The sequence below is a fragment of the Melozone crissalis genome, unplaced genomic scaffold (assembly GCF_028551555.1).
Source record: "Melozone crissalis strain CALT ecotype California unplaced genomic scaffold, PUWL_Pcris_2 ptg000007l_1, whole genome shotgun sequence".
Classification (NCBI taxonomy): Eukaryota; Metazoa; Chordata; class Aves; order Passeriformes; family Passerellidae; genus Melozone; species Melozone crissalis.
Window position 1 is genome coordinate 7,496,810 of NW_026535785.1, and position 25,985 is coordinate 7,522,794.

Sequence of the window (25,985 nt, forward strand, 5' to 3'; positions counted from 1 at the left end):
CTAGTTCTTGCCGCAGGGGAAGGTGGTGCTGATTTTCCTGCAGTAGCAAAAGGCGTTGAAGAAGCGGCAGTAGCAGGTGGCACAGGGGTCGCAGCAGGGGATCTGGTGGCCCAGGCAGGACTCCAGCAGGCGGACACAGCGGCGGGGGGAGCGCTCCTCACGGCCCTCGGCTTGCAGCTCTGTGGATGATGCCTGCAGGGGAGAGAGGAGGAAGAGGAGGGCAAGAGCTGGTCCTGGACCACTGTGCCAGCAATATAGAACTGTGTGGGAGAGAGCCAAGAGTGACTGCTGAAACTTGGCATTGCGGAGGCTTCTTTTGTGTTCAACTCCAGGCTCCATTTTCTGTTGGAAATCACTGCTGAGCACTGTGGACTCTCTACAGGCATTGGTGCCTCATCCACGGTGTCTCAAGGCCTTTCTGCACACATTTATTTTGAAGCCCAGCTTGGACTTTAGAAAATGGTGCTGTGTCTTCTGCCCAAACAGAGCCACCAGGGCTGAGCCAGGCAACCACAGGGCACTGCCCAGCGAGCTCTTGCTCTGCAGAGGCTTCCTGGGCTACACTTGAGCTTAATTAAATGGATTACAGGAGCACAGGCTTGGACCACTCTCCTTTGAGTGCTGGAGCCCCTCGCAGGTCTGAGCAGCCTCAGCTCATCCCAGCTCCTCAGGTGATGGACAGTCCCATCCCAGGCAGCACCGTGCTGGCTCCAAACCCCCAGCCCCAGGGACACAGAGAATACTGTGTTCACAGGCTGCTGTGGCCTGAGGCCACCCCACTCTTAGGGTGTCTGTAAGAAAGCTCAGGGAGCCATACCTGTGGTTCCAGCAGGCTGCCTCTCTGCACAAGGTCACCATCAGCTTCTTGGACCCCCAGGGCCATCTGCTCAAACCCCAGCCTTGGGAGAGCTCCTGCAAGATACAGAGAGACTGCACAAGGAGGCTGCTGGAGGGTCAGCTCTGATTCTTCTCCCTTTGTTCGTGGGTCCCCCCCACAAAAAAGACCCCACTCCCTGTGGGCTGCCAGGCTGCTGTCACTAGCCAGGGCCAGGAGAAGCTGTGCTGCTTTAAGGGGATGCCCAGTTCAGTTTTGGGGCGCTGGGTGGGCTCAGTGAGGAGCAGGGCTCAGGACTCACCTGCCGGCTCCGCAGACGCCTCCTTGCCCTTGCGCTGCAGGCTGGCCTGGCGGGCTCTGTCCACCCGCTCCAGCCCGCCGCTCGCCTTCTGCACGTGGCCACAGCTCAGGTCAGCAGTCCTGAGATCCAGCACAGCCTGGATCCCCTGCAGCAGCCCACAGCACAGCAGCAGCACGTTCAGCATGGTCCTGGGGGACAACCTGTGCAGAGGGGCCTGGCCAGCGTCAGCGCACCTGGTGGCAGCCCGGCCTGTCCCTCCACTGCCATCATCCCCTGCCACCCCAAGAAGCGCCATTTCAGTCTCTGCCAGCACAGCCACCACTCCCAGCTTGTTCCCTTGGACCTGAGAGCCTTTTTTTGGGCCCTCAGACACCTGGGAGCAGGAGCCCCCAAAGCTCTGTCATGTGCTGTGAGGCACTCCATATGGGAGCACATTCATGATCTCCCCACAGAAAGTGGTGACCAGCAGAGAATGGACTGAGATTTGATCTTTTTTGTGTCAGTTCAGGTTCTCCTACTTGACACACAGCAGCCACCAGACCACTGAGGTGCACAGCATGTGGCCAAAACATGTGACATGGCTCCTGCCAGGCTCTGAGCCTGGAAGTGCCACTAGAATCTGAGTGCCTGACAGGAGATGGACCACAGCACACACAGCTGGGGGACAGGAGAAGCTGCAAGGCCAGGCTGTGGGCTTTGGGGGCCTGAAAGCTCTAAAAAGTAAGTGACCTCTTAGGGAGCAAAAGTAAACGGTCTCGTAGGTGGTATCCACCAAATATCAGCCAAATCCTTGGAAACCCTGTTCCTGCTGCTTGGGCAGCCTTGAGGTTCCAAACCTGGCTCCAGCAGCCCAGTGCTGGCCCCTCCTCATCTCTCCATCCCACAAAACCACCCAGCTCTTTACTGGGAGAGACCCCCCTGCACTGTGGGGAGCCCCCCAGCTGTGGAGTCACATCCCACACGCCCCCAGGACCCCTCCCATGCCAAGCACTGACCTCTCCAGCAGAGAGGGCGCTGCTGTCGCTGCTCCACTGAGCTCGCTGGAAGCGCTGCTCCCGCTCTCTGCCTCAGTGTCCTCCTCCCCACATGTTTACTGGCATTTATATCAGCTCTTTATTAATGAAGTGCTGTGGCCACATGACTTTGCTAACTACCAGGTAGGTGGGAGTCTCTGGAAAATGGGCTTTGTCTGGATGGAGAGGCAGCCAGTGGGGTGATGCATGGGAGGGGGGCTCCTGCTTTGTGCCTTGCACAGCTGCAGGAAGGAACAGTCCCTGTTAGCTCCAAACTCACAGGTTTTTTGGAAGTGATCCCCACTTCCCTTTCCAGCACTAAGCCTGGGGACATCTCCTAGTTCCTAAATACAGAAATAACACCGCTACAATCTCCTCACCAAAACCATGCCAAGCTTGACTGGTTTTCAAATGGAATGTTACCTATCTGTATCTCCTGGCAAGCATCCACTCATGGTGCAGAGCCTCAGAAATCCTCCAGCTCCTGACCACATACATCTGCAGATTCTCCAGGCTTCCACCTGTGCTAACTGCATCTTTTACTTGTGTCTTGTTTGGAAAACCTTCATCTCCCCAGAGCCAGGCTCCTTTGGGGAACTCTTGTGGCCTTGAGTGGCTTCGGCCCTGCAAGGAATTGGGGGAATAAGACATAACAGGAAGGGTTCAGCAGCTTCTGACATCTTCTGCAGAGAAGGCTGACAGCCCAGGCTCTGCTCAGGCTCATCCAAGACCAGGAGGACGCCCCCGGCCTCCCAACCCGTCCTCAGCAGAGCATGAGCCACTGCTCCTGGCTGCAGCACCACCTCTGGGGCTCTTGGCAGGCTTCCTCTGCTCCTGCATCCCCTGTCCTGGCATGATCAGATTCCTGCTGGATTTGAGGGACAGGCTGAGCAGGCCCAGGACCGGTGAGGAGCTCATCTGCCATGTGTCATTTTCTCCAGCTGTGCGTAGCTGCTGGAAGCACTCGGCACCCATCTGGGTCCCCAATGCACAACACCCAGTCAGGATCCCCGGCCACAGCACCTGGATGCCTCCTGCACCCCACATGCTGGGACAGAGTCACCTTGGGTGAGAGGCAGGTTTGGCAGCCCCTTCCATTCCCGGGGCGCAGGTGGGTGCCGGGTGTCCCGTCCAGCCCCGGCTCCCCCGTTCCCCAGCCCTGGGGAGCCCGGGCCCGCAGTCGGCGCTGCCGGGGCCGCGCTGGCCGCAGCCCCCGCACGGAGCGCTCGGCACCGCTCATTAGGGGCTGTTTGCAGCCGCCGGGGCCGCGGGCCAGGACTTCTGGGAAGGCATTAGCGGGAACGAGGGCGGCCGCGCTGAGAGCTTTTTAATCTGCAGGAGCAACATCTGCTTTGTGCGCATCCCGATGGCCAGTAACGAGCTAAATGAGGCGGCCGGCCGCTCGGCGGCCGCTTCCAGGAAAAGACCGGCTTAAAGCGAGGGGGAAAGGGGGGCCAGGGCTGCGCTCCCGGCTCGGTGCTCCAGGCTCCAGCGAGGGAGGGAGCGGATGGTGGAATGGGTTAGTGGCACAGCAGAGATGCCCGTGAGCGGGCATCCCGGGCAGGAGCCCACAACGGCGGGACCCTCCGGAGACAAGCCCGGGCTGGGGGCTCTCCCTCTCCTCCTGGAAGCATCCAGGCAGGCGGGCGGCTCGTTTAGCTCATCACCAGCCCTCGTTACCGCTAGGGCCAACCGAGTCCCCGCTACCCCAGGCAGGCAGTAACGAGCCGGGCCCGGGGCTGCCTCTCCGGAGGTGCGATGAGCATCGCCCCGGCCGCAGCCCCGCCGGGCCGGCCCCTTTAAGGCGCGATCCCGAAGCCGCCCTGACGTCAGCGGGGCGGGCGCGCCCGGGCACCGCAGCCCCGGCGGTCGCAGCTCCGCGCCCCAGCGAGTGCGGCTCCGCCGGGGCGCACCGGGTGACAGGGGTGGGTATCGGGGTGCCCGGGGCGCTAGAGGGGGAGCGTGGGGGTGCCCAGGGTGCTGAGGTCATGGGGTGGCACGGATGTTGGGGATTGGAGATGGGGATACAGGAGTGACAGGGGTGCTGGAGAGCTGAAGGTTGGCGTTATGGGGGCGGCCCGGAGTGCTGGGGACTGGGGATGGAGGTGTGGGGGTGCGCAGATGTGCTAATAGTGGAGGTGAGCATATTGGGGTAGCCAGGATGCCGAATATCTGGAAGTTGATATTATTGGGGTGCCCAGGATGCTGTGGTCTGGGAGTGTGGGGTGACAGGGGTGCTGGCAATTTAGAGGTAGGGGTATGAAGTGCTCAGGATGCTCAGGGAACCAGGAGAGCAGGAGTATGGAGCTGCTCAGGGTGATGAGGGACTGGAGGCAGGAGTATTGGGGTGCCCAGAGTGCTGCAGTTCTGGAGGAGAGGGTGTCAGGATGTCCTGGGGTGCTGGGAAATCGAGGGATGTATCGGGATGTCCAGGATGCTGGGAATTGAAAAGGGAGTGTTGGAGTGCTCAAGATGTTGGGGACCCAGACATGGGGATCATGGGATGTCCTAGGAGATGGAAGATGGAAGTATTGAGATTCCCAGAGTACTAGGAACTGAACGTGGGGATACAGATGGGGGGGTTTAAGTCCTGGGATGGGGACTGGGAGGTAGAGTGTCAGGGTGCCCAGGCTGCTGGGGACCTGATGCCCTGGCAGTGCTGGTGTCAGTGGTGCTGGGGGCACCTGGTGTTTGGGAGCACCCCATCCCTCACCCCGCACTGCTCAGCATCTCCTCCATCCCACAGCGCCTGCCTGATGCCTGTCCCCACCTGAGGGCACCGCCATGGCCGGGGCGCAGGGCTGCGGCGAGGCCAAGATCGCGGGGCTGTACGACCTGGAGCGCACGCTGGGCAAGGGCCACTTTGCCGTGGTGAAGCTGGCCCGGCACGTCTTCACTGGGCAGCGCGTGGCCGTCAAGGTGATCGACAAGAGCAAGCTGGCGGGGGAGGCGGCGGGGCAGCTCCTGCAGGAGGTGCGCTGCATGAAGCTGGTGCAGCACCCCAACGTGGTGCGCCTCTACGAGGTCATCGACACCCACGCCAAGCTGTACCTCATCCTGGAGCTGGGCGATGGTGGGGACATGTTTGACCACATCATGCGGCACGAGGGCGGCCTGGCCGAGCCGCGGGCCAAGCACTACTTTGCCCAGATCGTCCATGCCATCTCCTATTGCCACAAGCTCCACGTGGTGCATCGCGACCTCAAGCCCGAGAACGTGGTCTTCTTCCAGGAGCAAGGGGTGGTCAAACTCACCGACTTTGGCTTCAGCAACCGCTTCCAGCCTGGCAAGATGCTCACCACCAGCTGCGGCTCCCTGGCCTACTCGGCACCAGAGATCCTGCTTGGGGATGAGTACGATGCCCCGGCTGTTGGTAAGGGCTGAGGGGGGCCCTGAGGACTTGCCTCCCTCCTGTCCCTGGCCTGGAGCATGATCCTGCCAGCTGGGTACCTTACACTTGGCCCCTTACACTAGGAGCACACAGTGGCACTGCTGTCCCTGCAAGGAGCACGCCTGTCCCTTGGGTGCTTGGCTGCCCAGCCCTGCCCTGGCACAGCAGGGTCCTCCCTGCAGAGACCATCCTGGCATCCACAGAGATCCCACAGAGTGATGGTTGCCAGAGAGGGGAAAGAGCCCAAGCAGGCTGTGAGCCTGGCGTGGCAGCCGCCAGGAGAAGCAGTGTGAGCATACAGCTGCCAGCAATCTGGCGCTGGTGGTTATTTGGCGGGGTGAGGCAGGAAGGAAATCTGCTCGGGATGCTGCTGTTTGGGCGGAGGGGCTCCGAAAGTTTCCTTTGCTCCATCCCCGCCCTGAAAACCACTTCCTTCCCATGGCTCCCAGTGCTCTTCCTCCCCGGGTGCAGGGGAGGTGCAGGGGTCTGGGGAGACTGTCCGAGGGCACGGGGAGCTGGGCTGGGGGCTCCAAGAAGCTCTGCTGTGACAGAGGGGACGTGGGAGGGAAGCAGGATCCGAGCTGGCTGGCTGGCTGGAATTAGGGCAGGAGGATTTAGCAAAGCAAAACACGAGCCCTTAAAGGCAAAAGCCCAGCGTTGGCTCAGGGAAAGGCGGATCCTGAGTTGAGAACAGGGATAGCTTATGGAGGCGGTAGAAAAATAAGCTGGTGGCGCTGCAAAGGGAAATGAAGAGAGAAAACTGACGCAGATGAGAAATTTTCGAACACTTGACTTAAGCAGCTGAAGGTATTAACGGAGCGCCCCAGGGCGTGCTCAGCATCCTAAACCCGCACATCTGCAGGAATTTATGTGCTGGGCGGGAGGAGCCAGTGAAGATGCTTCTGGCTCTATCCCTGTCCCCAGGTCAGGGCAGCAATCCTGCTCCAGCTGGTCCCCAAGCAGCTGGAGAGCCTAGATTGGTGCTATGTCCCTCTCTGATTGCTGTAGTGTCTCCTAAAGCACAGCCCAGTGCCAGGATGGTTGTGGTGGGGTTTGGGAATCAGGAGGCTGAGGAATGACATGAAACAGTGCCGGGGGAGCGGAGAGGGGGGCAGAGCTCAGGGCCAGCTTTCCTGTCCTTGCCTGGACAAGGTGATAACACCTCAACTGCTTTGGTGAAGTCCCTTGAGACCTATTTGGATGTGGGGATGGGAAGGTCCTTCCCTGCCTTGGTGGGACTATGGTCCCCCTGTCCATGGGGCAAGACCTGGGAGCTGTTACTTCCAAGGAACATCCCAGTGAGCACTGGTGGGGCAGCCCCTCCTGGGGTCCCTGGGGTGGGGAATCTCCTGGGCCACGATGAGTGCAACATGAACTGCTGCTGCTGCTTCTTGCAGACATCTGGAGCCTGGGAGTCATCCTCTACATGCTGGTGTGCGGCCACCCCCCCTTCCAGGAGGCCAACGACAGCGAGACCCTCACCATGATCATGGACTGCCGCTACACCGTCCCCCCGCACGTCTCGGCACAGTGCGCTGAGTGAGCACCACCCCCTCTCTGTAGCCCCAGCTTGCTGCCCCGGGGTGGCTGCCCCAGCCCTGGCAGATGCCTGGCAACTGAGGTGGGGAGAGCAGGCAAAGCTGCTTGCTTTGGGATTCACACAGTGCTGCAGGGTTGACACGTCACTCCTTTCCCCAGTCTCATCTCCAGGATGCTGCAGCGGGACCCGAAGCAGCGAGCGTCCCTGGAGCAGATCGAGGGCCACTCGTGGCTGCAGGGGGTGGACCCGTCCCCTGCCAGCCGCTCCCTGCTGCCCCTCACCTCCCACAAGCGCGTGTCTGAGGAGGAGCACGAGATCATCCTGCAGGCCATGGTGTGCGGGAACATCGCGGATCGGGACACCATCCAGGAGTGAGTGATGGGCTGTGGGGCTGGGAGCCCCCGTGAAGGGCTCTGGGGGTCCCTCCAAGCACGGCCCTTGTGTGTGCTGCAACTCCCTGGTCTCGCACAGGGCGCTGGAAGCCGACCGCTACAACCACATCACGGCCACGTATTTCCTGCTGGCAGAGAGGATGCTGCGGGAGAAGCAGGAGAAGCAGGGCCACCGCCTCAGTCTCGTTTACAACCTGGCCAAGGAGGTTCAGAGCAGGTGAGCCCCCTGCTGCCCCGATCCTGTGTCACCCTCCCCACCATCCTGAGTCCCCAGGGCAGGGTCTTGGCCGTCCCCTGTCCTTTTCCTTGTCCCAGCCCTGTGATGCCCAGCCAGTACTGACACCTCTCTCCCTTTGCTCAGGCCCAACCTGTCAGACACGTTTGGCTCTGCGGGCAGCGCCGGCAGCCTCCTGCCCTTCACGGAGATGGGCGGCCTCGCCGGGGCGTCCCGGCTGCCCCCTGGAGGGGACATCGGCGGCCGGCAGCCCACCGGGACCCTGCTGAAGGTCCCTGCCGTTGACACCACCATCACCAAGAGCACCCCGGCCCTGCAGCAGATCTGTGAGGAGGAAGAGGAGGACGACGAGGAGGAGGAGAGGCCCAGCGCAATGGAGAGGAAGAGCAGCTCTCTGAACCAGGAGCAGATGCGAGCCTTCCTGCGCGCCCACCGCCCGCCCGGCCGCGGGGAGGTCTGGGGGCCGGGGGTGGAGCTGGGGGGCCGGGGGGGGCGCTCGGGGGTGGCCTGGGCTGGGAAGGGAGTGAGTGGGGGCCGGGGTCCCCCCGTGCTGCGGGGAAATGGAGGTGAGTCCCCAAGGAGGGAGGAGGACACAGAGCCTGGGGGCTCCTCAGCAGAGTTCCCCAAGGAAAGGGGAGCCGTCCTGTCACCCCAGAGCAGCTCAGATGAAGTTCCCCAGGTATTGGGGGCAGAGACGAGTCCTGCCACCCTCCCAAGTCCTGCAGACACGTCCCCAGGGCAGGGGGAGCAGACCAGCCCGGCCCAGCAGTCGGTGGAGAGCTCAGGCCCTGAGGGGGGCGCAGAGAGCGTGATCAAGCTGGACCCGGGCAAGGGCAAGGGGGGCAGCCTGCGGGACCGGCTCCTGCAGTTCCCGCTCTGCGAGAAAGCCCTGGCCTTCAAACTGCGGCCGGGCTCCAAGGAGAGCCTCTTGTCACTGGGGCAGTTCAACTGCTGCCATGTCATTTAAGGCCCCGGGACTGGCCCTGCTGTGGGACTGGGAGGGCGCCCACTCCCCTGCCCTTGGTCTGTGGTGGCTGTGGGGCTGGTGGGTGGCACAGTGCCCTGCTTTGTCACCCGCGGTGGCCACCCTGCCAGCACCCCCCCAGAGCCCGCTATGACTGACCATCCCCTGGACAGGCCTGCCCAGGGTGAAGCAGACTGGGGTCCATCCCAGCACCGGCCAGCGTGTCCCCAAACCTCTGGGACAGCACCATGACCCTGCTGGAATGGGATGGACCACGACACTTTTTTAACTACTAGAAATAATTTTTTTAAATAGTCTATTTTAATGTAATTAAATAGAGATTGCTATATCCCCCCCAGACCCCTGAGTGCCCCAGCCCCACAGTGTGCATGGCCCAGGGCTGGGCTGTCCTGCCTGCAGCCCCCCCAGCAGCCCTGGCCGGGGCCAGGCACAGCCTGGCCCGTGACCCCAGGCTGTCCCCGGGGCCCTCCCTGCAAATAAGCTTCCTATTTATTATCTCTTTGTTTTCTTGCTGGCAAGAAATGAATGACGACGGAGGCATGGGCTGGAGCTCGGCCTGAGCCGTGGCACATGCCCTGGAAGGATCGGAGCCGCTGGGAAGCAAAGTTTGTCAGGACAATAAAATAAACTCGTGGGTTGATGTGGGTGCAGTGTCATTGCAAAAACATCACTGTCCCTGGGATGGCTTCCCTGGCACCAGGGGTGGCTTTAAGGGAGCATCTGCCTGAGCTGGGGTGGGCAGGGACCCAGGTTAGAGCTCAGGGCAGCCCCAGATGGGAGTAAGGACAGGGATGATGAACACCCAAAGGTGAGAGAAGGCCTGGGCATGCCAGAAGGCAGGTGGAGGGTGCTGCACATCCCCTTGAGAGTCAACAACACTCAGCCCCCAATAGCTTTCCCCACTCTCAGCTTGAAGCCATCCCTGAGCCCCCAATTTCAAGCCCAGCCGGGGCTTCCTTCCCTCCAGCTCTGCTGTTCCTTTTCTATCGATCCTCCTTCTTCCTCCTTTCACGTGTACCCATGATAGCTCCCTTGTCTGTCCTCATCATCCAACAAGAGATCTCCCTGAGTACTGAGTGGTTGAACAGAGCAATGCTGTGTGGGTCTCAGATGGGATGGAGCTAGCTCTGAACAGCTTGGGGAGTTGGTGGTAGGAAAAGGAGAAAGGGGTGCCCTGGGGACCCTGCAGCTCCCACAGGGCCCCAGCAGGAGAAGATGCTGCTCCTTCCCACGCACTCCCTTCCTTGATATTAAAGGATAAAGCCACCGCCTGAACAGGGGCTTGAACCCTGGACCCTCAGATTAAAAGTCTGATGCTCTCCCAACTGAGCTATCCAGGCTCACATTTGGGCTCTCCGGTGGTCTGTGACAGCTGGGGGGGGGAACCCCGCTTTCCTCAGCACCGCAGGGACAATGGGGGGACCCACTCTGGCGTTCCCCACTCCCACACCGCCCAGCGAGGCTGCCAGCGCGGGCCAGACGAACACCCGGGCTCTGGGATCTCGCCGGGCGCTGGGCGGGCTCAGGGCCCGCCCTGGGATGCGCAGCAGGACAGGAGCGGATGCTGCGGGAGCGGCTCCGGAGCCTCCGCCGCTCCCGAGGGAGGCGGGAGGGCCCCGCCGGGGCAGAGCAGCAGCGGCGGCGGGGCCGAGCCGGGCTCCGGGCTCGGCTGTGGCTGCAGCGGCCGCGGCTCCAGCCCGAGCCCCGGCGGCGCTTCCGCAGGAGCCGCGGTGAAGCGGGAGGGAGGGGGGGCTGCGGGTTCGGTCACCGGGACACAGAGCCCGGGGGGCACCTGCAGGTGCCACCCCACACGTTCTACTGCCCTTCCTCCCCATCCTTCAGGAGGGGACCCCTTTGCTCCATAGGGAACCCACCCTGCCCATCCAGCCTTGCCCAGCTGGGAAGGGACTGGAGAAGATGAAAGCGGAACCCAATTGCGGACGGGGTGGGGGAGCCCCAGGGACATCCCGCAGAGAGCCCCGCGGGGCCTCTTCAAACACCTCGTGCGCACTAATTGGCTTTATTCGAGCAGCCAGAGATGGATCAGCCCCCTTCTGCTGGGACAGCACTAATGAACCGGGAACGGCGGCCTCGGGACGGCCCTGGAGGGAGATCAGAGCCCTTACGAACGGTGGGAGTGTGTGTGGTGTCGACTGAACAAGAGCACAAGCTTAATTACCCTGATTAATCAGAGCCCGCTGCTTTTATCCCACGTCTGGAGCTGTGACCGCACCGGTACGCGGCCCTATGACAGCCACGGAGGCACCGCAGCCCCCCGAGGTACACCGGGCCGGACACACCGGCAGAGAGACACGCGGTGGTCCCTGGATGCCGCAGAGAGGCCCCACACAGAGCTCAGAGCCTTCAGGGAGGCGCTCGGAGGCCGGGCCCCACAGAGACGGACTGCGAGCCCCCCGGGCAGGAGGCTCCGGGACGCGTTCCCGCCGCTGCTCCCCGGCCCTTTCTGTCCCTTTTTGGCCGCCGTTAGCCCGGCCCAGGGGGCGGAGCTCCGCTACCCGGAAGGGCCCGACCGGGACCACGCGTCGGCAGCGTCATGGCGTCGGCGCCCAAGCGGTTCAAGGTACGGGGGAGGCCGGGGACTCCCGGGGACGCACCGGCGCTGAGGGGATCCGCGATCGGCCTCATGGCTCCTTCCCCTTCACCCCATGCTTCCATCCACAGGCGGCGGTCGAGAGCGGCGCCCAGGAGAACAGTAGTGCCGACCCCCTCTCCGCGTTCCTGGCGTGGTGCGGGCGGGCCGGGGTGGAGCTGAACCCCAAGGTGAGGCACCGCGGGCCGGCCCGGGCATGCCCTAGGTCCGCCCTGGTCTCTCCGCTCCGCCCCTCACGGCTCCCTCCGGCCCCAGGTGCGCCTGAGCAGGGAGGGCGCGGTGGCGGGGTACGGGATGCTGGCTGCCGAGGAGCTGCAGGCGGGAGAGGTGCTGTTCACCATCCCTCGCACGGCGCTGCTGTCCCAGCACACCACCTCCATCCACGCACTCCTGCAGGAAGGTGAGCGCAGGCTTCTTGTGTCACTCGAGTCTGCTGTAGCTTTGAAAGGAGTAAATGGGTCTGCGGTAAAGCCTCGGGACGTTTCTGGTTTGTGCAGGATGCTGTAGGGCTGTTTGATACCAGGTAGGAAAGGGGAGGGCTGGGCATCCCCTCGCTTCCCTGAGAGCTGTGCTGGACAGGGAGAAAACATCAGTGCAACATCTCCAGCTTCTAGCTGACAGGCACCCGAACTATGCTGCTTTCCTTGAAGCACTGGTAAGAAAAGAACAGTTCCTCGGTTCCTGCAGGCACACAGAGCCCCAGGCTGAGGAGGGCAAGGCTGTGAGGCCTGGCAGAGCTCATCTGTAACTCCAGAGAAGCCATTTCTGGTCCTGGTTCAGCTCAGGACAAAGCCAAGTCAAACCAGACTTAAACAACCCCTGTCTCCGGGCTGAAGACAGGCATTGTCATATAAGGTTTTGGTTCTGAAACACAACGATTAAGGTTTTCTCCATCCTGTCTGGTTCTGTAGCCCAGGAGTCCCTGCAGAGCCAGTCTGGTTGGGTCCCTCTCCTGCTGGCCTTGCTCCACGAGTACACAGCCAGCAGCTCCCACTGGCAGCCGTACTTCTCCCTCTGGCAGGACTTCAGGAGCCTGGACCACCCCATGTTCTGGTAAGGTGAAAGCAGCGGGGCTGGGGAGGCTCAGGCTCACAGCTGAAGGCAGGCACAGGCCAGGGCTGCTGAGTTCTGTCCTGGGAAGGGATGTGGTCCTGCTGGGTGACACCAACCCACTGTTCAAGCCCTTTGCTGGCACTGGCAGGAGCCTGAGGGGCCCTCCTGGAGTTATGTTACAGGCAGAGCTAGAGAAGAAGGACCTGGAGAGCATGGGGAAGCTGAGAGTTTTAAGGAGGAAGGAGTTTATAGACCCTTGGCCCTAGCACAGATGGAGAAGAACCAGTTTTTCTTGCAACAGGCCTCAAGAAGAGCGAACACGGCTCCTGCAGGGCACAGGCATCCCAGAAGCTGTGGACAAGGATCTAGCTAACATCCAGCTGGAGTACAACTCCATCATCTTGCCTTTCATGGAGACCCACCCTGATATCTTTGACCCCAAATTGCACACTCTGGAGTTGTATAAGGAGCTGGTGGCATTTGTCATGGCTTACAGGTGAGAAGTAAGGGCTTTGAGCCAGATAAAGGAGTACAGGCTGCGTTAGAGGTTGCAGCTGCACAAGAATGAGTGTAAGGTGAAGCTTGTCCTCTGCAGCCATGTGTACCACTGGCTTGTCTTAGCTTTCAGGAACCTTTGGAGGAGGAGGAAGAAGATGAGAAGGGGCCCAATCCTCCCATGATGGTGCCTGTAGCAGATATTTTGAATCACGTGGCCAACCACAATGCCAACCTGGAATACTCTCCTGTGAGTGCAAAGCTGCTGCACCAGGCATTGTCACAGCTTGGTTCTGTTTTAGTAAGACTTTTGGGAATGGGGGCACAGCAAGGTGGGGTCTCAGCCCAGGGCAGCAAGTCTGGCCTGGATCTCATTAAAACAAAGTCCTGGTGCATGTTTGGTTAGGAGGAGCTCAGGGACATCTGAGCTCTCTGAAAGGCCCTGGTGAGCAGTCGGATCTCCTCCCCCTGCTTGCAGCACTGTCTGAGGATGGTTACAACACAGCCTGTGAGGAAAGGACAGGAGATCTTCAACACCTATGGGCAGATGGCCAACTGGCAGCTGCTGCACATGTACGGCTTCGCAGAGCCCTACCCGGGCAACAGCCACGACACGGCCGACATCCAGATGGTGACACTGCGCAGGGCGGCGCTGCAGCGTGAGTGCCACCCCATCCCTGGGACAGTGTGAGTGCCACCCTGGCCCCCCTGGGACGGCGTGAGTGCCACCCCATCCCTGGGACAGTGTGAGTGCCACCCTGGCCCCTGGGACGGCGTGAGTGCCACCCTGGCCCCCCTGGGACGGCGTGAGTGCCACCCCATCCCTGGGACAGTGTGAGTGCCACCCCGGCCCCCCTGGGACGGCGTGGGGCAGCATCTCTGTTCAACAGGGAGGACATGAAAATAAGCCTGTTCCACAGCATTTCAGGGGCTGGGGCCATGCCTTGGTTTTCTGCCTCCTTTTCCCCTTTCTCCATTCACCCTCCCCCTCTGCCATCCCAGCTGTGTTCACAGCTCTGTCTTTGACACAGGAGCCAAAAGTGAAGCGCAGCAGCAGCTGGTCTCAGAGCAGTGGGACTTCTTGTGCCAGCTGGAGATGGTGGGGGAGGAAGGTGCCTTTGTGCTTGGCTGGGATGAGGTGCTGACAGAGGAAGAGCTGTCCATGACCCTCAAGGTAAGAATGGCCAGAAGAGCTGCAAAAGGGAGCACAGAGTGCAGCTGGGCAAAACAGCAGTGCAGAATGGCTCAGTGAAGGGGAGAAGCACCTGAAGGCAGTTTGGCACCTACAGTCCTGTGTGAACAATGGTAGGGGGTGTGGCTGCCCAGCTCCAGATGCTGTTAAGTCATCTTCCTCTCCTGAAGTAGCCATCCAGTGTGTACTCACATATTTGTCTCGAATGGCTCCATGGCCACTGCTGTTCTAGAAAGTTGTCACAACTTTGTAGGTGACAGCTGAGATGCTTTACAAGACTTGCCAATACGCAGATTTAATGTTTTAATGTTCTTCTAACCCACAGTTCCTTGCACTTAGGTATCTAAGCCTGTTTTAGTCAATCTTTAGTGCAGCTGAGGAATAACTCACCTGCTCCACATGGCTCTTCTGTTCTACTGATGTACTCACACTGCCAGTGACTTATCCCTTTGCCTGGGTCACTACAGGTGCTCTGCATGTCAGAAGAAGAATTCAAAGAGTATAAGGAGCAAGATGGCTGGGAAGATGACAGTGATGAAGAGGAAAACTCTACCCTTTCAAATGAGGCCCTCTCCAGACTTAAAACCCCTTGCAAGAAGCTCCTTTATGACAGTGTGCTGCTGACCCTGGAGTCCTATGGGGCAGACCTGAAAGCAGAGCAGGACTTGCTAAACAACAAGGAGGCTTACGAGAAACTGAGCCGAAGGGAGCAGCAGGCGCTGCACGTGCGCTATGGACAGAAGAGGATCCTGCACCAGCTGCTAGAGCTGGTACAATAAAAACCCCAGTGCCCCTGGCCAGGCCCTGGCTGGGCTCATCCTGAGGGAAAGGTCAGCCCCTGGCCATCTCTTCTCTAGCAGAGAGCACAGATGGCAAGACTGACTGCAGGTCCACTTGTCCCTCATACAGCACATGGATTTTTAGCTACCTCTACATAAAGAAGTATCTTCACAGCACAAAGGTGGTTTTGAGTGGCCTTATTGTACCATGAAAGCTCTGGAGGACAAATACCACCTTTTTCCAGAGGCCTTAAGAAACCCCAGCCATGCTAATGGCTGTTTAGGAAGGCAGACATACACTGCCAGAACAGCAGAGGATTCCCTCATTCAGCATCAGAAGTTTATGGCAAGAGCTGCTCCTTGTCCAGATTAAGAGTGCAGAAATCCAGCTGGTAGCTCTTACCTTAGAGAGGTTCAGAGTAAATACCTGGCAGATGGACCTGCTGACAACACTAACCTCTTCACCTGTACATACTTTATGTTGAACATGTTCATGAGTACAAGCCCATCCAGCTGGTCTTCATGTAGTCTCAGTATAACAAATATTTCCTTTTAGAAATAAAAGGGATTTCTGTGTGACCTTGAGACTATTCTGGAGGAGCACTGTCACAGTTCCACAGCTGCTGCAGGCTGAGCATTTGATACACACCCTCTGCTTGAAGCAGTTCTACCATGAACTCACTTTGGTTTTGCATGACAAAACACTGATGGTTGACAGGCCAAGCTCTATTTAATAAAAATGAGTTTTCTTACCCAGCCCATGCTCTCTCTACTTTAACAGGGTGTGAAGTGCCATCTAAGAGCAGAGGGACTGTTGCTGCTGCTGCAGTTAAAAGCATTGCAGACAAGGAAAACCCACACTGCACTCATGACAAAGCTCAGCTGCAGCCCTGCCTGCAGTGCTTGGGGACAGGGTGGTTTAACAGCACTGAGGGGAGCTTGTTCTGGTTTTCCAGATGGGACAATAGGGAATTTGAGCAGGATCTCACACAGCAGCCACTATCCTTCAGAGAGACATTGTTAAAACTGGTATTTTGGTAGCCTGTGTCTCCAAAGTAATCATATTGGAAAACACACATGTCAGAGGAGTATTACATTCTGTATCTTGGTTAAAGTTTGGGGTTTGGGTTAAAACTTGTTTGTTAGATATGCACAAACTTGGTGATGACCAAAGCATATAAAAGGTCTGAACACTATAACAAGATTTTGTTATACCTGCTGTTTGTAACTGTTAGCCTGCATGGGCATTGGAAGTTCCACCTCACTGGAGGCCATTTTGAGAACTTCACTTTTAAGAATGTATTTTTGGACTATGGGAAAAGCTTGGAAGGGATTAGCTTACTAAGAAGAACTTCATGATGTGGTGGCCTTTTTATCTACTAGAGAATTGGGGAAAATGGCCTCAGAATGGATCCTGCAATTAGTGTTACTTTGTTGCCAGGAAGGAAAAAGGGGCAAAGTACAAGATGTTGATCTGTTCTTTGCACTGCAGAATAATGATAAGGCTTGGAAGGAATGTGGATTGAAGACAGCAGACTCTCATGTTTTAGCACTAGAGAAATAAAAAGGAAGTGTAATGAAGAGAATGAGGTAGAGAAAGGAATGAAAAATGGAAAAGAGATCAGAGAAAGGATGGTAAATTTGGCTGAATGCTGTGATAGTTGGAAGGGCAGGAGGCAATGTAAGGGAAACAGATTTCAACTGCTAAATTCCCATCTAGTAGGAAAAATTCAATATAGTTACTGTAAGGAGAATGGGCACTGGAAACAAATGCCCACAGAACCCAGGGCACAGAACCCTCAAAGATGGGAGGCTCCACAACAAGGAAGAATGCTTACACTCAGTTGGGATTTAGACTGAGAGGCAGCTGAGTGGTCCACAGAATCCCCAACAGAACTGCTGGTCACAGTAAATTTGGGGAATGAAAAGGTGAAATATCTAATAGAGGAGCAACCTAGATGTAAATAAGCCTTCAGTAACAAAGGACATCTATAGCTGAAGCCATAGGAAAAAAGGAAATAAAGCCATTCTTCCAGCCACTCAAATTTGGAATTGGAAAGAGTTTTATAAAATTTCTGTACATATCCAAATGCCCAATGCCATTATTAGGAAGAGAATTCAGTAAATTAAATGCAAAAAGAACCTTTGAAAAAGGACAGATCCAAGTATATAAACCAGAAGAAAAAGCCCTGGGAACATAAATGTTTATGTTACAGGATCAAAAAGACCCAGAGAGGAAGAGATACCCACAAAAACAGAAGATGGGGTGACTCCTCTTACATAGGTGACTGGCACTCCTGTAAGATCACAAGAAGCAAAACTGGTAACAATCCAATTAAAACCAGGCACAAGATGGATAAGATAAAAACACCCTGTTAAACTGGAAGCTAGAAAAGGGCTAGACCAAACATTGAAAGATTTATTAGCTTTGGGTTGCTTCAGGAATGCCAGTCAGTTTAATACCCCAATTCTACCTATTAAGAAACCACACTCAGATGAGTATCAGCTATCCAAGATTTAAGAGCAAAAAGCTTGCACACAAGATGTGCATCAACCACATAAAAAGACACTGGTCAGTGGTTTAGGGCATTAGACTTGAAAGATACTCCCTGAAAAAAGATCTTTTGTATCCCACTGGATGCTGGAATTCAGGAGCTGTTTGCATTTGAACAGGAAAATCCTCAAACAGGGGGCTGTCAATGATGCTGTACTGTTTTATCATAGGGATTAAATAACAGACATACAATTTCTGGAAAATAATAGAACTGTGTGTCCTTGGGATTGGAATGGGAGGCACAGTAAAAAGTACAGTGAAGAAATGAGAACTGTGTCCACAGTTCCAACTTCAAAAGGCTCAGTTTCAGTACAGCTGCTGACCTGGCAAAGAAATGCCATGGAATTGTAGGACCTAGCAACAATCTACTCCTTGACACAGAGGTGACTAATGCCTGCAACAGAAAGAGAGAGAATTCCCTGTGAGCTGCCAGCCACTGGCACAGCTGGCTCAGTGACCCCTCAGAGCTGTTTTTTCCTCTATACAGCAAATGAAAAGCCAGGTATGGAACCCCTTAAACCCAAGTAGGAAATCCTGACCTCTCTGCCCACACCACAGCAGTCAACTATAGCAGCTTTAACAAGCTGATGTTATGTAAAAAGAACGAAGTGAAGCTCTATTTCCTAGCATCTGCTAGGTTAAAGGACCTTGCAATATTAACAACACTGAAGCTGCCTACCCTTACAACAGCTAACCACAGCCTTGGCAGATTCCTGCTGCAGGGAGACCACAGCAGGGTGAAAGGCACTAGAAATGAAACTGATGGGCTGTCTACACTCCATTATACCTCCAGTGCAGTCTCCTGTCTGAGACAAACTCTGCTCATGAGCTTGTAACCAAGCCATTTCTATTTTCACACAACTGCCCCTTCTGATGCCCTTCAAAGCAAGACCCTGTGCAGTCATTACATCTGCCCACTGACCTCATGGCTAGAGAACAAACGCAGCTGCTTTCAAGAGGCAGTGCCCAAACACATTGGAAAACTGCAGGTTTTGGATGGGTAGAACAGGCTTTGGAAGACACCAAGTGGCCAGGACAGAACTGGAGAGAATAAGCACAGTGGCACGTGCTGCATGTCATGACTTTAATGTGTAACTACAGTATGCATACATACAAGAGTGGGAGAACTAAAGCCCAAGAACTAGAAAGGCTACAAAATACAACACGTGGACCAATACTTTACAAAACATTGAAAATCCTTACAAAATGGGCTGTATTGGTCCTTTGGGTTTTTTGTTTTGTTAAATTTTTTCTTTTTTTTCTTTTTTTTAGTTTTTTTTTACAAACTTATACTGTGTGGTCACAGGGGAGGGTGGGAAAAGGTCTAGATTTTACCCCTCATCTTCCAAAATTTACAACTGTCCAAAAAAAAAAAAAAAAAAAAGCTATAGGCCTGGTCTCTGGTTTATTTACTGAAAACAGCTGACCCTCACCCAAGGGCCTGCTTCTTCTCCAACAAAAAGGAGGCATTCTCTGACTGCCACTTCACTTGCTGTCTATCAGCATTTGATGAGGGTGAGGGGAAAGCAACACTGAACCTTAACCCCTCCCTCACCCCTCCTGTACTGCACAGAATTCCCATATTCCAAACACATCCACTTTTTTTTTTTTCTTTAAACAACTTAGTGATTTAAAGGTCCCCCATTCACATAAAGAAAAATAAGTTACTGGCTTTTCAATATTCTTTGGGAGTCTGGGAATGTCAGGACAAGGAGGTCTGCCCCAGACAAGTGCTTGGCATCAGCAGCTGCCCCTTTATTACAAGATGGACAGGCACCAGTTACCCACCTGCCTTTTACACAATTTGCACAAACCCAAAAGTCCAGACAAATGTTTCTGTTCCTTGTATTTACACTAGTTCAAATGATATTCACAGCATCTTCTGAAGTTTGGCCGAAAGTCAAAAAATTTGTTTCAAACTTTGGAACATGCCCACTTAAGACTTTCACCCAGGGTCTGTTGTATCTACCCAATCAAGGGGGCTGGGAAGGTCAGGAGGAGCCTTACAGAGTCTTCAGTCAGTTGATGGGACGGGACCTCCAGGCTGGCACTCTTACAGCGCAGGATGCAGCTCATCTAACTGGCACCAGTCCCTTCCATGACTTGCTGAGCCTGCTTCTGCCCCATGCAGCACTGTGCAACCGACTGGAACAACCTGCACACAGAAGCAAAGCAATGGTAGGTGCATTTATGGCAGCAAATGGATGCTGTGACAGCACCAAAAACTCAAGGTTCAACTGCTTCAGAGATATCATTTTAATGATTTTGTGGTTAAGTATACTCACTTCTCAATTTCTGGAGCACAGTGAACAAACTCATGGTTCCAGAACTTAAAGGCTGGATTTTTGATCAGCTCAATAAATGTGATAAGGAGACCCCAGGGATGAGGCCTATTTACAATCAGTCGTTCCAAGAGAACCCTGAAATCCAAAAGCAAGAACACTTAGAGCTCAAAGATCAAAAGTATAGAAGGAAGGAAAGCAAAAAGCTGAATGTTGGCAAGTTAAACACCATCCTTCTCACCTGGTGATCTGCTCCTGGATGGCCTCTGTGTTGGCCTCTGCAAACAGGTAGAGCATGGTGCAGCTGAAGTAGTGGGTGTGGCTGTTGGGGTAGCGCAGCTGGTTGGCGATGGCGTTCAGGAAGAGGTACCGGCCTGCAGGAGACAGCACTGAGCACACACTGCTTCCCTGGGCACACACACCCTGCTCCCCTGAGCACACACACCCTGCTCTCCTGAGCACACACACACCCTGCTCCCCTGAGTGCACCAAGGGGAATAAAGCAACAACCAGTAGTGCTTGAGATTCACATTTGGGAGCCTTGTGGAGGTACAAAAAACAAAACCAACTGAAGATATGTAAAAGTTGTGTCTACCCAGGCTGATGGAGAAATAATAATTCAATTCTTCTTCACTGAAGGCATTTCTAATTTCCTTGAATACTTTGAACTTTTGGTTAGAACATTGCTCCTATATTCTAACATAGCATTCATTTCTGTCAATTCACTATCAGCTACATGAAATCACAGAATCATCAAGGTTGGAAGAGACCTTTAAGACCATCAAGTCCAACCATGAGCCCAGCAATATTCCTGTAACCCCATAATCAATAAATCACATCACCCAGCACCAGATCCAGACACCTCACAAACACCTCCAGGAATGGAAACTCCGCTACCTCCCTGGGCAGCCTAATCCAATATCAGACCACCCTAATAGTGAAAAAATCTTTTCTGGTATTTAATGTCTGTCTTTCCTGTAACACCTTAAGGCTATTTCCTCTTGTCATCTCACTGCTGGCATGGTACAAGACCCCCACTTCATACAACAACCCTTCAGAGCTCGAGGCCCCTGAGCCTCCTCTTCTCAACACTAAACAAACCCAGATCCCTCAGCCATTTCTCACAGGAAATGTTTTCTAGATCTTTCACAAGCCTTGCTGTCCTTCACTGGACACATTCCAGCACCTCAATGTCCTTTTTAAAGCGAGGGCCCACTTGCTGTAAACATGACATTGCATGAACTAGCAGTGTTTCCAGCTCACCTTCAGTATCCAGGTCTACTGCCAAATTCTGGAAGATGTCCATGTGAGCTGAGTGGGTAATGGTGCTCATGGAGGGTGTGCTGCCTTTGTTGTGAATGTGTGCAATAGCTTGAGTACCTACGTAGAGCACCAGTGCATTAATCAGCTGGATGTTGTAGCGGTTGCCAGGTTCATTTGATACCTAATAGCAGAGATATGAAAAGCATTAACAGTCAATATTCCTTCAGCACTCAAAGGTACAGCATGTACAACAACAGCATCCAAGTATCTTACTGATTATCCAGAAGACAACACACTGGGACATCCACAAATTCAATTTGGGATTTAGCCTTTTCTAATATGGGTTATATTAAAAAGCATATATTATAGTGCATATATATGTGTGTATATATATATTTTTTCAAAAACATCAGCAAAGTGTTGACACAACAGATTTGTTTTTACTCTCTGCCCAAAGGAAAACATCAGGTAAGGCAACGAGTATTCACCAGCAGTGCCAGATGCTGGCTGAAAGATCCCCCTTGTATGAATGTTTTGGTCTAAGCAATTCTCTGAGGAAATCCAACTTCAGACTCAAATCTGCTGCAAGCTAAGCCATGAGATGCCTGAAATGAGGTTTTAGCTACAATTCTGAACTGGGCTTTAGCTAATTTGATCTTTTTTACCCTGCAAGTATTGGGATGAAGATCCATATATTTCAGTAACAATTAATCTATTTGGAATTAAAATTAAATCATATTCTAAAAGACTTCAATACATCCTATCAGGGAATGGAAGACTTATTCAGAGTGTGCATTTTCACAGGCTTTTCTACTGCCTAGAACACATGTTGGCCAACACCAACAAAATTCCTGCAGGAAAGGATGGTGGCTGAACCAGCGAGATCATTTGTGCCACATTATTTCACTTGAACACTCACAGAAACCTCAAACTTACTTGGAGGTTGCTTCGCAAGTCAGACAAAAAGGTGACTGGAGAACGGGTTTTGAGATAGGAATCCAAGTCTTTCTTGAACTGAGGTGGCATCACTCCAGTGAAATTCGTGAGTATTCGTGGAGCAATATTAATCTCACTTAACATGTCCACCTGTTGACAGAAAATCCAGTCATCTAAACTATCAGAAACTGAACAAATTGTACAGCAGATCTATAAGCAGTATTTCATCAATTACTGCTGCTGATCACTCTCCCTTCCATCAATGAAATAGTAACACCTGACTTTTGCAGATTTTAGAAGAAACTTGATATCTAGCATGCAAACTTATTACATGATGTCTTGAAGAACTGAGAGGATAAAAGAATTCAGGGGTGAAAGCCATAGAGAAATTCAGTCACTGTCTTTGCGGTCTCCCCATCTAAACTTCAGACAGTGTGGTTGTTTCAAAAAGCACAAACATCCACACAAATCAAGAACAGCTTTCTTCAGTGACAATGAGCACTGCAGCCTTGCTCCCATCACCCTGCACAGCTCAGGCAGAGAAATGCAACAGGACAGTGCTTTGACAGCATGAGAAAGTTTCCTTCTAATCATTCCAGAATTAGTTACCTAGCAGATACCCAAAGACTTAATTAGATAATATTAACCTGGATAGAGAGTATTTTGAGCATTAAAGTTTCCTATTATCAAACTCCTTTAAAGTAAGTTCTACCTTTAGGTTGGGGGTGAAAGGGTCTGGAAGCCTCATGTTCCGTGGGAAGGCACTCAGGATCAGATTCCTTAGCTGAATACAGTTAGGTGGGATCACATCACAGAACCCATAGTGGTAGTCACAAAGAAATTCTGGGAAATCATGCAACAAGACCAGCAACACACGCAGAGTGCCCTGTGAAATAAAATATTAAACATAAGAGGTGTGTAACTGTTGCAACTGTCCAAAAGCTTGCAGAGCCATCATTTTATGTCATGTGGCTAACATTACCAGAAGGAAACTAATCTGGGATGGCAGCCTGCCTTCCCCCACAATTTAAATTCAACTCTCAGAGGTAAGTTAGAAAAAACAAGCTAAATCTATTTTGCTGCCAGAATGTCTCTACTTTGATTGGAAGCATCTATTAGTTGGTATTTTTTTACCTTATAAAGAATTTGCATAGGTTTGGTGAGTTCCACATTTCTAAGGAAAGGAGCCAAGTACTTGAATAGATCAATCAATAACTGGGCATACATAGGCCAACCCTGTCAAGAAAAAAACAGCAGGTGGAAAATATGCAATGAAGACCAGTTACCTTAATTTCAAAACTATAATTATATTGACCTTTATATAAAATTGGATGAAGAGCTAGCAACTGCCAGCTCAACCACTGAGTGCAGCACAGCTCATTTCAAGGGCTTCAGCTGCACATCATGTGCCATGGATGTTTCCAGAACCCTCAACATGCCATACTGAGCTGACAATATTTAGCCCAGAAGGAAGGCTACAGCTCTTGTAGACATTGACAAAGGCATGTTTATCAAATTCAACTCCCCCTGTGTTCCATAGTTATTGACACACAGACTCTCCTCCATGCAGTTAGGTTACTGTGAATATGGAAGACAACAAAAACAGAACAGCCATGCTACTAGTGCACTTCAAGAGATGTGAAACAGCATCACACCAGATAAACATCTGGGTGAGTTTTTTAATTGAGAAAAGATAAACTGCAGCCACACCTTCTGCTGTGGTGTATGTGCCAGCATTCTTGCAATAAATATCCGATGGGAGATCAGTTCCAGCCAGGCATAAACAAAACCTGGAGCTTTTGTAGGCCTCAGGATGTGAAATGTGTTACTGAAAGAAAAGTTAGAGCAGGTTAGAAGTGCACAGCAATAAGATTGCTTTTCATAACATTGAGGGAAAAACATAGCCCTAAAAGCAAAGGCATTTGAGCATTTTGGGATTTACCAGTCATCTTCCCTAAAACAAGCAAGTGGTCAGTCCACAGTAGAACCAGTTACTCCAAAGGTGATGAAGCCACCACAAAGAACAGTCAGATAGCCTTTAAGTGAAAATCCTGGATCCTACTAAGAAAGGATGAGCACTGTGGCCAATCCCAAATACATACCAGAAAGCTGTGAGTGTCTGGAAGTTGATGGTCTCCAGCACATGCTCAGGAGCATTTAATTCCAACAGCAACATGATGAAAATGCGATGGTAAGGAAGCTGCTGGAACTCACTCTGCCGAACATCATGGTCTTGCAGAAGAACTCCCACCACAATACCAAGAACCTAAAGAGATTAAGACAAGTGTAGACAGCAAGAATTACTCTGCAAGTCAGACTACAGATAATACTTTAACCATCAGTAAAAAAAAAATCAGTAGATTCTAACAAGAACCAAAATTCCTAGTTATTGGAAGTGTTGCATAAATAAATATTCCAATTTGTTTCGGCAATTCCCAACCACTTGCTTTGCTCTCCTTGTCCCTTGGACCACAGTCACAGTGACTGACTGGGCAGTATCTGAAGGTCTCAGACTACCTAAGACGATCCAGCCATAACCCAAGTAATGTAAGAGCAAAGGCAAGACCCTCACAACATGAGGGCAAACACTCAGGAATCAACAACCTTAAACCAGCTGCTATTTCATTTCAAGGCACAAAGATGAATTTCAGATTGGTTTGAGATGAAATCTTTGTGAACAAGAAAGCCACCTGGCATCTTGGTGGTTCACTCAAAAGTTTATCAGTGATCAACCCATCTAAGTTCTCATCAGCAGAATGATCATCATCTCTTCAGCAGCTGCCCACATTAAGGTCTGCACCTTGGGCTTATCAAAGGTACATCTGACTGTCGTAGGAAGGGGACCAGGACACCAGCTGGTTCATCACAGGTCCAGTTTATTGAAGAAAGCATCAAACACTTATACAGCAAATAATAATGTTATGAATATTCTGTAAGCCAAGCAATCTATTGGTTAAACTATACCATGAACTCCTCCTCATCCCTTAGGGGTTACATCTCTCTTTTCTCATGTCTCTTTCACTATTTGTTATCCTACTACAGCTAGGCCCAAGGACACGCTATCTCACAGGTGCAGGACTTGGAATTAGCCACGGCTTTGTATTTTTCCAGTCTCTAGTCACCTAAATTTCCCAACATCTGACAACACACTTTAAATGCAAAGAGGACAAGAAGGATTCCCCACCTTATTCAGGAGGTTGATCTTTGTGACTGTGTTGGTTGCCTCCCCAGAGTGCTTCACCAGCAGTGCAATGAGTCGCACAAAGGCATCCAGGTTGTGGTAGCACTTGGCTCGAATCATGGTGGGGTTGGCTGCAGGGTTGTGCTGCTGCTCGGCCAGCGCTCGATAGCTGATCTCAACGCACATTTCGGTGCAGAGACGGAAAAAACGGGTGATCAGGTCATCTGTTTTCAGGATCCCCTGCTGGTGCATCTAATCAGGAAAGGAAAGGAAAAGACATCAGCACCACAACCACAGACAGCTCATTTTACAATGTATTTCCAACAACACACCCTTCACAAAGCACCCTCCTGCCACAACAGTTAATTTTTGTCATGCTCTCCTGAGAGATTATTGTTTGCACGGCAATTTGAGGGTGGCAACACAATTTTAGCAAACATATTTATTCTCAAATACAATCTTTTGAATCCCAAATCTTTCCAACCATCAGCATAGCTGAGAAGCCTGTTTCAGCATCAGTGCTGCCACCAGCATTCAGCCTTGCATGAAGAACATGAGGAGCACAAGCTCTGGGCAGGGCAGACTGCAGCTCCTAGCTCAGCAATCACCACTACTTGGCAGTCCCACTCTGTAGAAGCAAACTGCATTTGGAAAGCAAATTTTCCTAACATAAACATTACACACAGAGAAAGACTGGGTGGGCTTTTTTGCTTTGCATGGGGGAATTGTTTTAATAATACACATATAAAAAACCCCCAAGACCTCATTTTATTTGTTAGCCACAGTATTAGAACCATCAAAATGAAACAAAGTACACTGCAGAAAACTTGGGGGTTTTGAATAAAGCATCTTATCTTTAAACACCTACTGGACATAAAGCTATAGAAACAGAACAGGTAATTTGGAGACAATGTGGAGAACTTTTAGTATTTCTGGAGAAACTTTTT

The 25,985-nt window shown here is 52.9% G+C and overlaps 4 protein-coding genes and 1 non-coding gene across 5 annotated transcripts in view; 2 read left to right on the top strand and 3 right to left on the bottom strand.

The window, feature by feature from the left end:
* On the bottom strand, positions 1-1,323 carry AGRP (agouti related neuropeptide). Its single transcript, XM_054269546.1, has 3 exons — positions 1,137-1,323; positions 818-912; positions 1-192 (listed from the first exon to the last, which is right to left on the bottom strand). Exons 1-3 carry the CDS (start codon positions 1,318-1,320, stop codon positions 1-3), a joined length of 471 nt encoding a protein of 156 aa, XP_054125521.1. The 5' UTR covers positions 1,321-1,323.
* A 2,667-nt stretch (positions 1,324-3,990) lies between these two features.
* Positions 3,991-9,332, top strand: LOC128951081 (SNF-related serine/threonine-protein kinase-like). Its single transcript, XM_054296250.1, has 6 exons — positions 3,991-4,074; positions 4,896-5,522; positions 6,938-7,079; positions 7,239-7,451; positions 7,552-7,689; positions 7,834-9,332. Exons 2-6 carry the CDS (start codon positions 4,934-4,936, stop codon positions 8,672-8,674), a joined length of 1,923 nt encoding a protein of 640 aa, XP_054152225.1. The 5' UTR covers positions 3,991-4,074; positions 4,896-4,933; the 3' UTR covers positions 8,675-9,332.
* Positions 9,333-9,959: 627 nt separating this feature from the next.
* TRNAK-UUU (transfer RNA lysine (anticodon UUU)) lies at positions 9,960-10,032 on the bottom strand. Its single transcript has one exon. It is a non-coding gene; the product is annotated as a tRNA-Lys (tRNA).
* Positions 10,033-11,205: 1,173 nt separating this feature from the next.
* Positions 11,206-15,547, top strand: SETD6 (SET domain containing 6, protein lysine methyltransferase). Its single transcript, XM_054269367.1, has 9 exons — positions 11,206-11,273; positions 11,375-11,473; positions 11,559-11,703; positions 12,215-12,356; positions 12,658-12,852; positions 12,978-13,101; positions 13,330-13,510; positions 13,883-14,025; positions 14,511-15,547. The coding sequence occupies exons 1-9, from the start codon at positions 11,247-11,249 to the stop codon at positions 14,820-14,822; spliced, it is 1,368 nt and encodes a 455-aa protein (XP_054125342.1). The 5' UTR covers positions 11,206-11,246; the 3' UTR covers positions 14,823-15,547.
* Positions 15,548-18,446: 2,899 nt separating this feature from the next.
* CNOT1 (CCR4-NOT transcription complex subunit 1) overlaps positions 18,447-25,985 on the bottom strand; it is a 55,627-nt gene continuing 48,088 nt past the window's right edge. Inside the window, exons 40-49 of the mRNA XM_054296229.1 lie at positions 25,042-25,290; positions 23,960-24,123; positions 23,568-23,685; positions 22,992-23,093; positions 22,570-22,743; positions 21,858-22,007; positions 20,922-21,102; positions 19,900-20,032; positions 19,662-19,796; positions 18,447-19,531 (exon numbers count right to left, since the gene is read on the bottom strand). Coding sequence (XP_054152204.1) covers positions 19,453-19,531; positions 19,662-19,796; positions 19,900-20,032; positions 20,922-21,102; positions 21,858-22,007; positions 22,570-22,743; positions 22,992-23,093; positions 23,568-23,685; positions 23,960-24,123; positions 25,042-25,290 — 1,485 coding nt within the window. The 3' untranslated portion in view covers positions 18,447-19,452. The remainder of the gene's footprint in view (positions 19,532-19,661; positions 19,797-19,899; positions 20,033-20,921; positions 21,103-21,857; positions 22,008-22,569; positions 22,744-22,991; positions 23,094-23,567; positions 23,686-23,959; positions 24,124-25,041; positions 25,291-25,985) is intronic.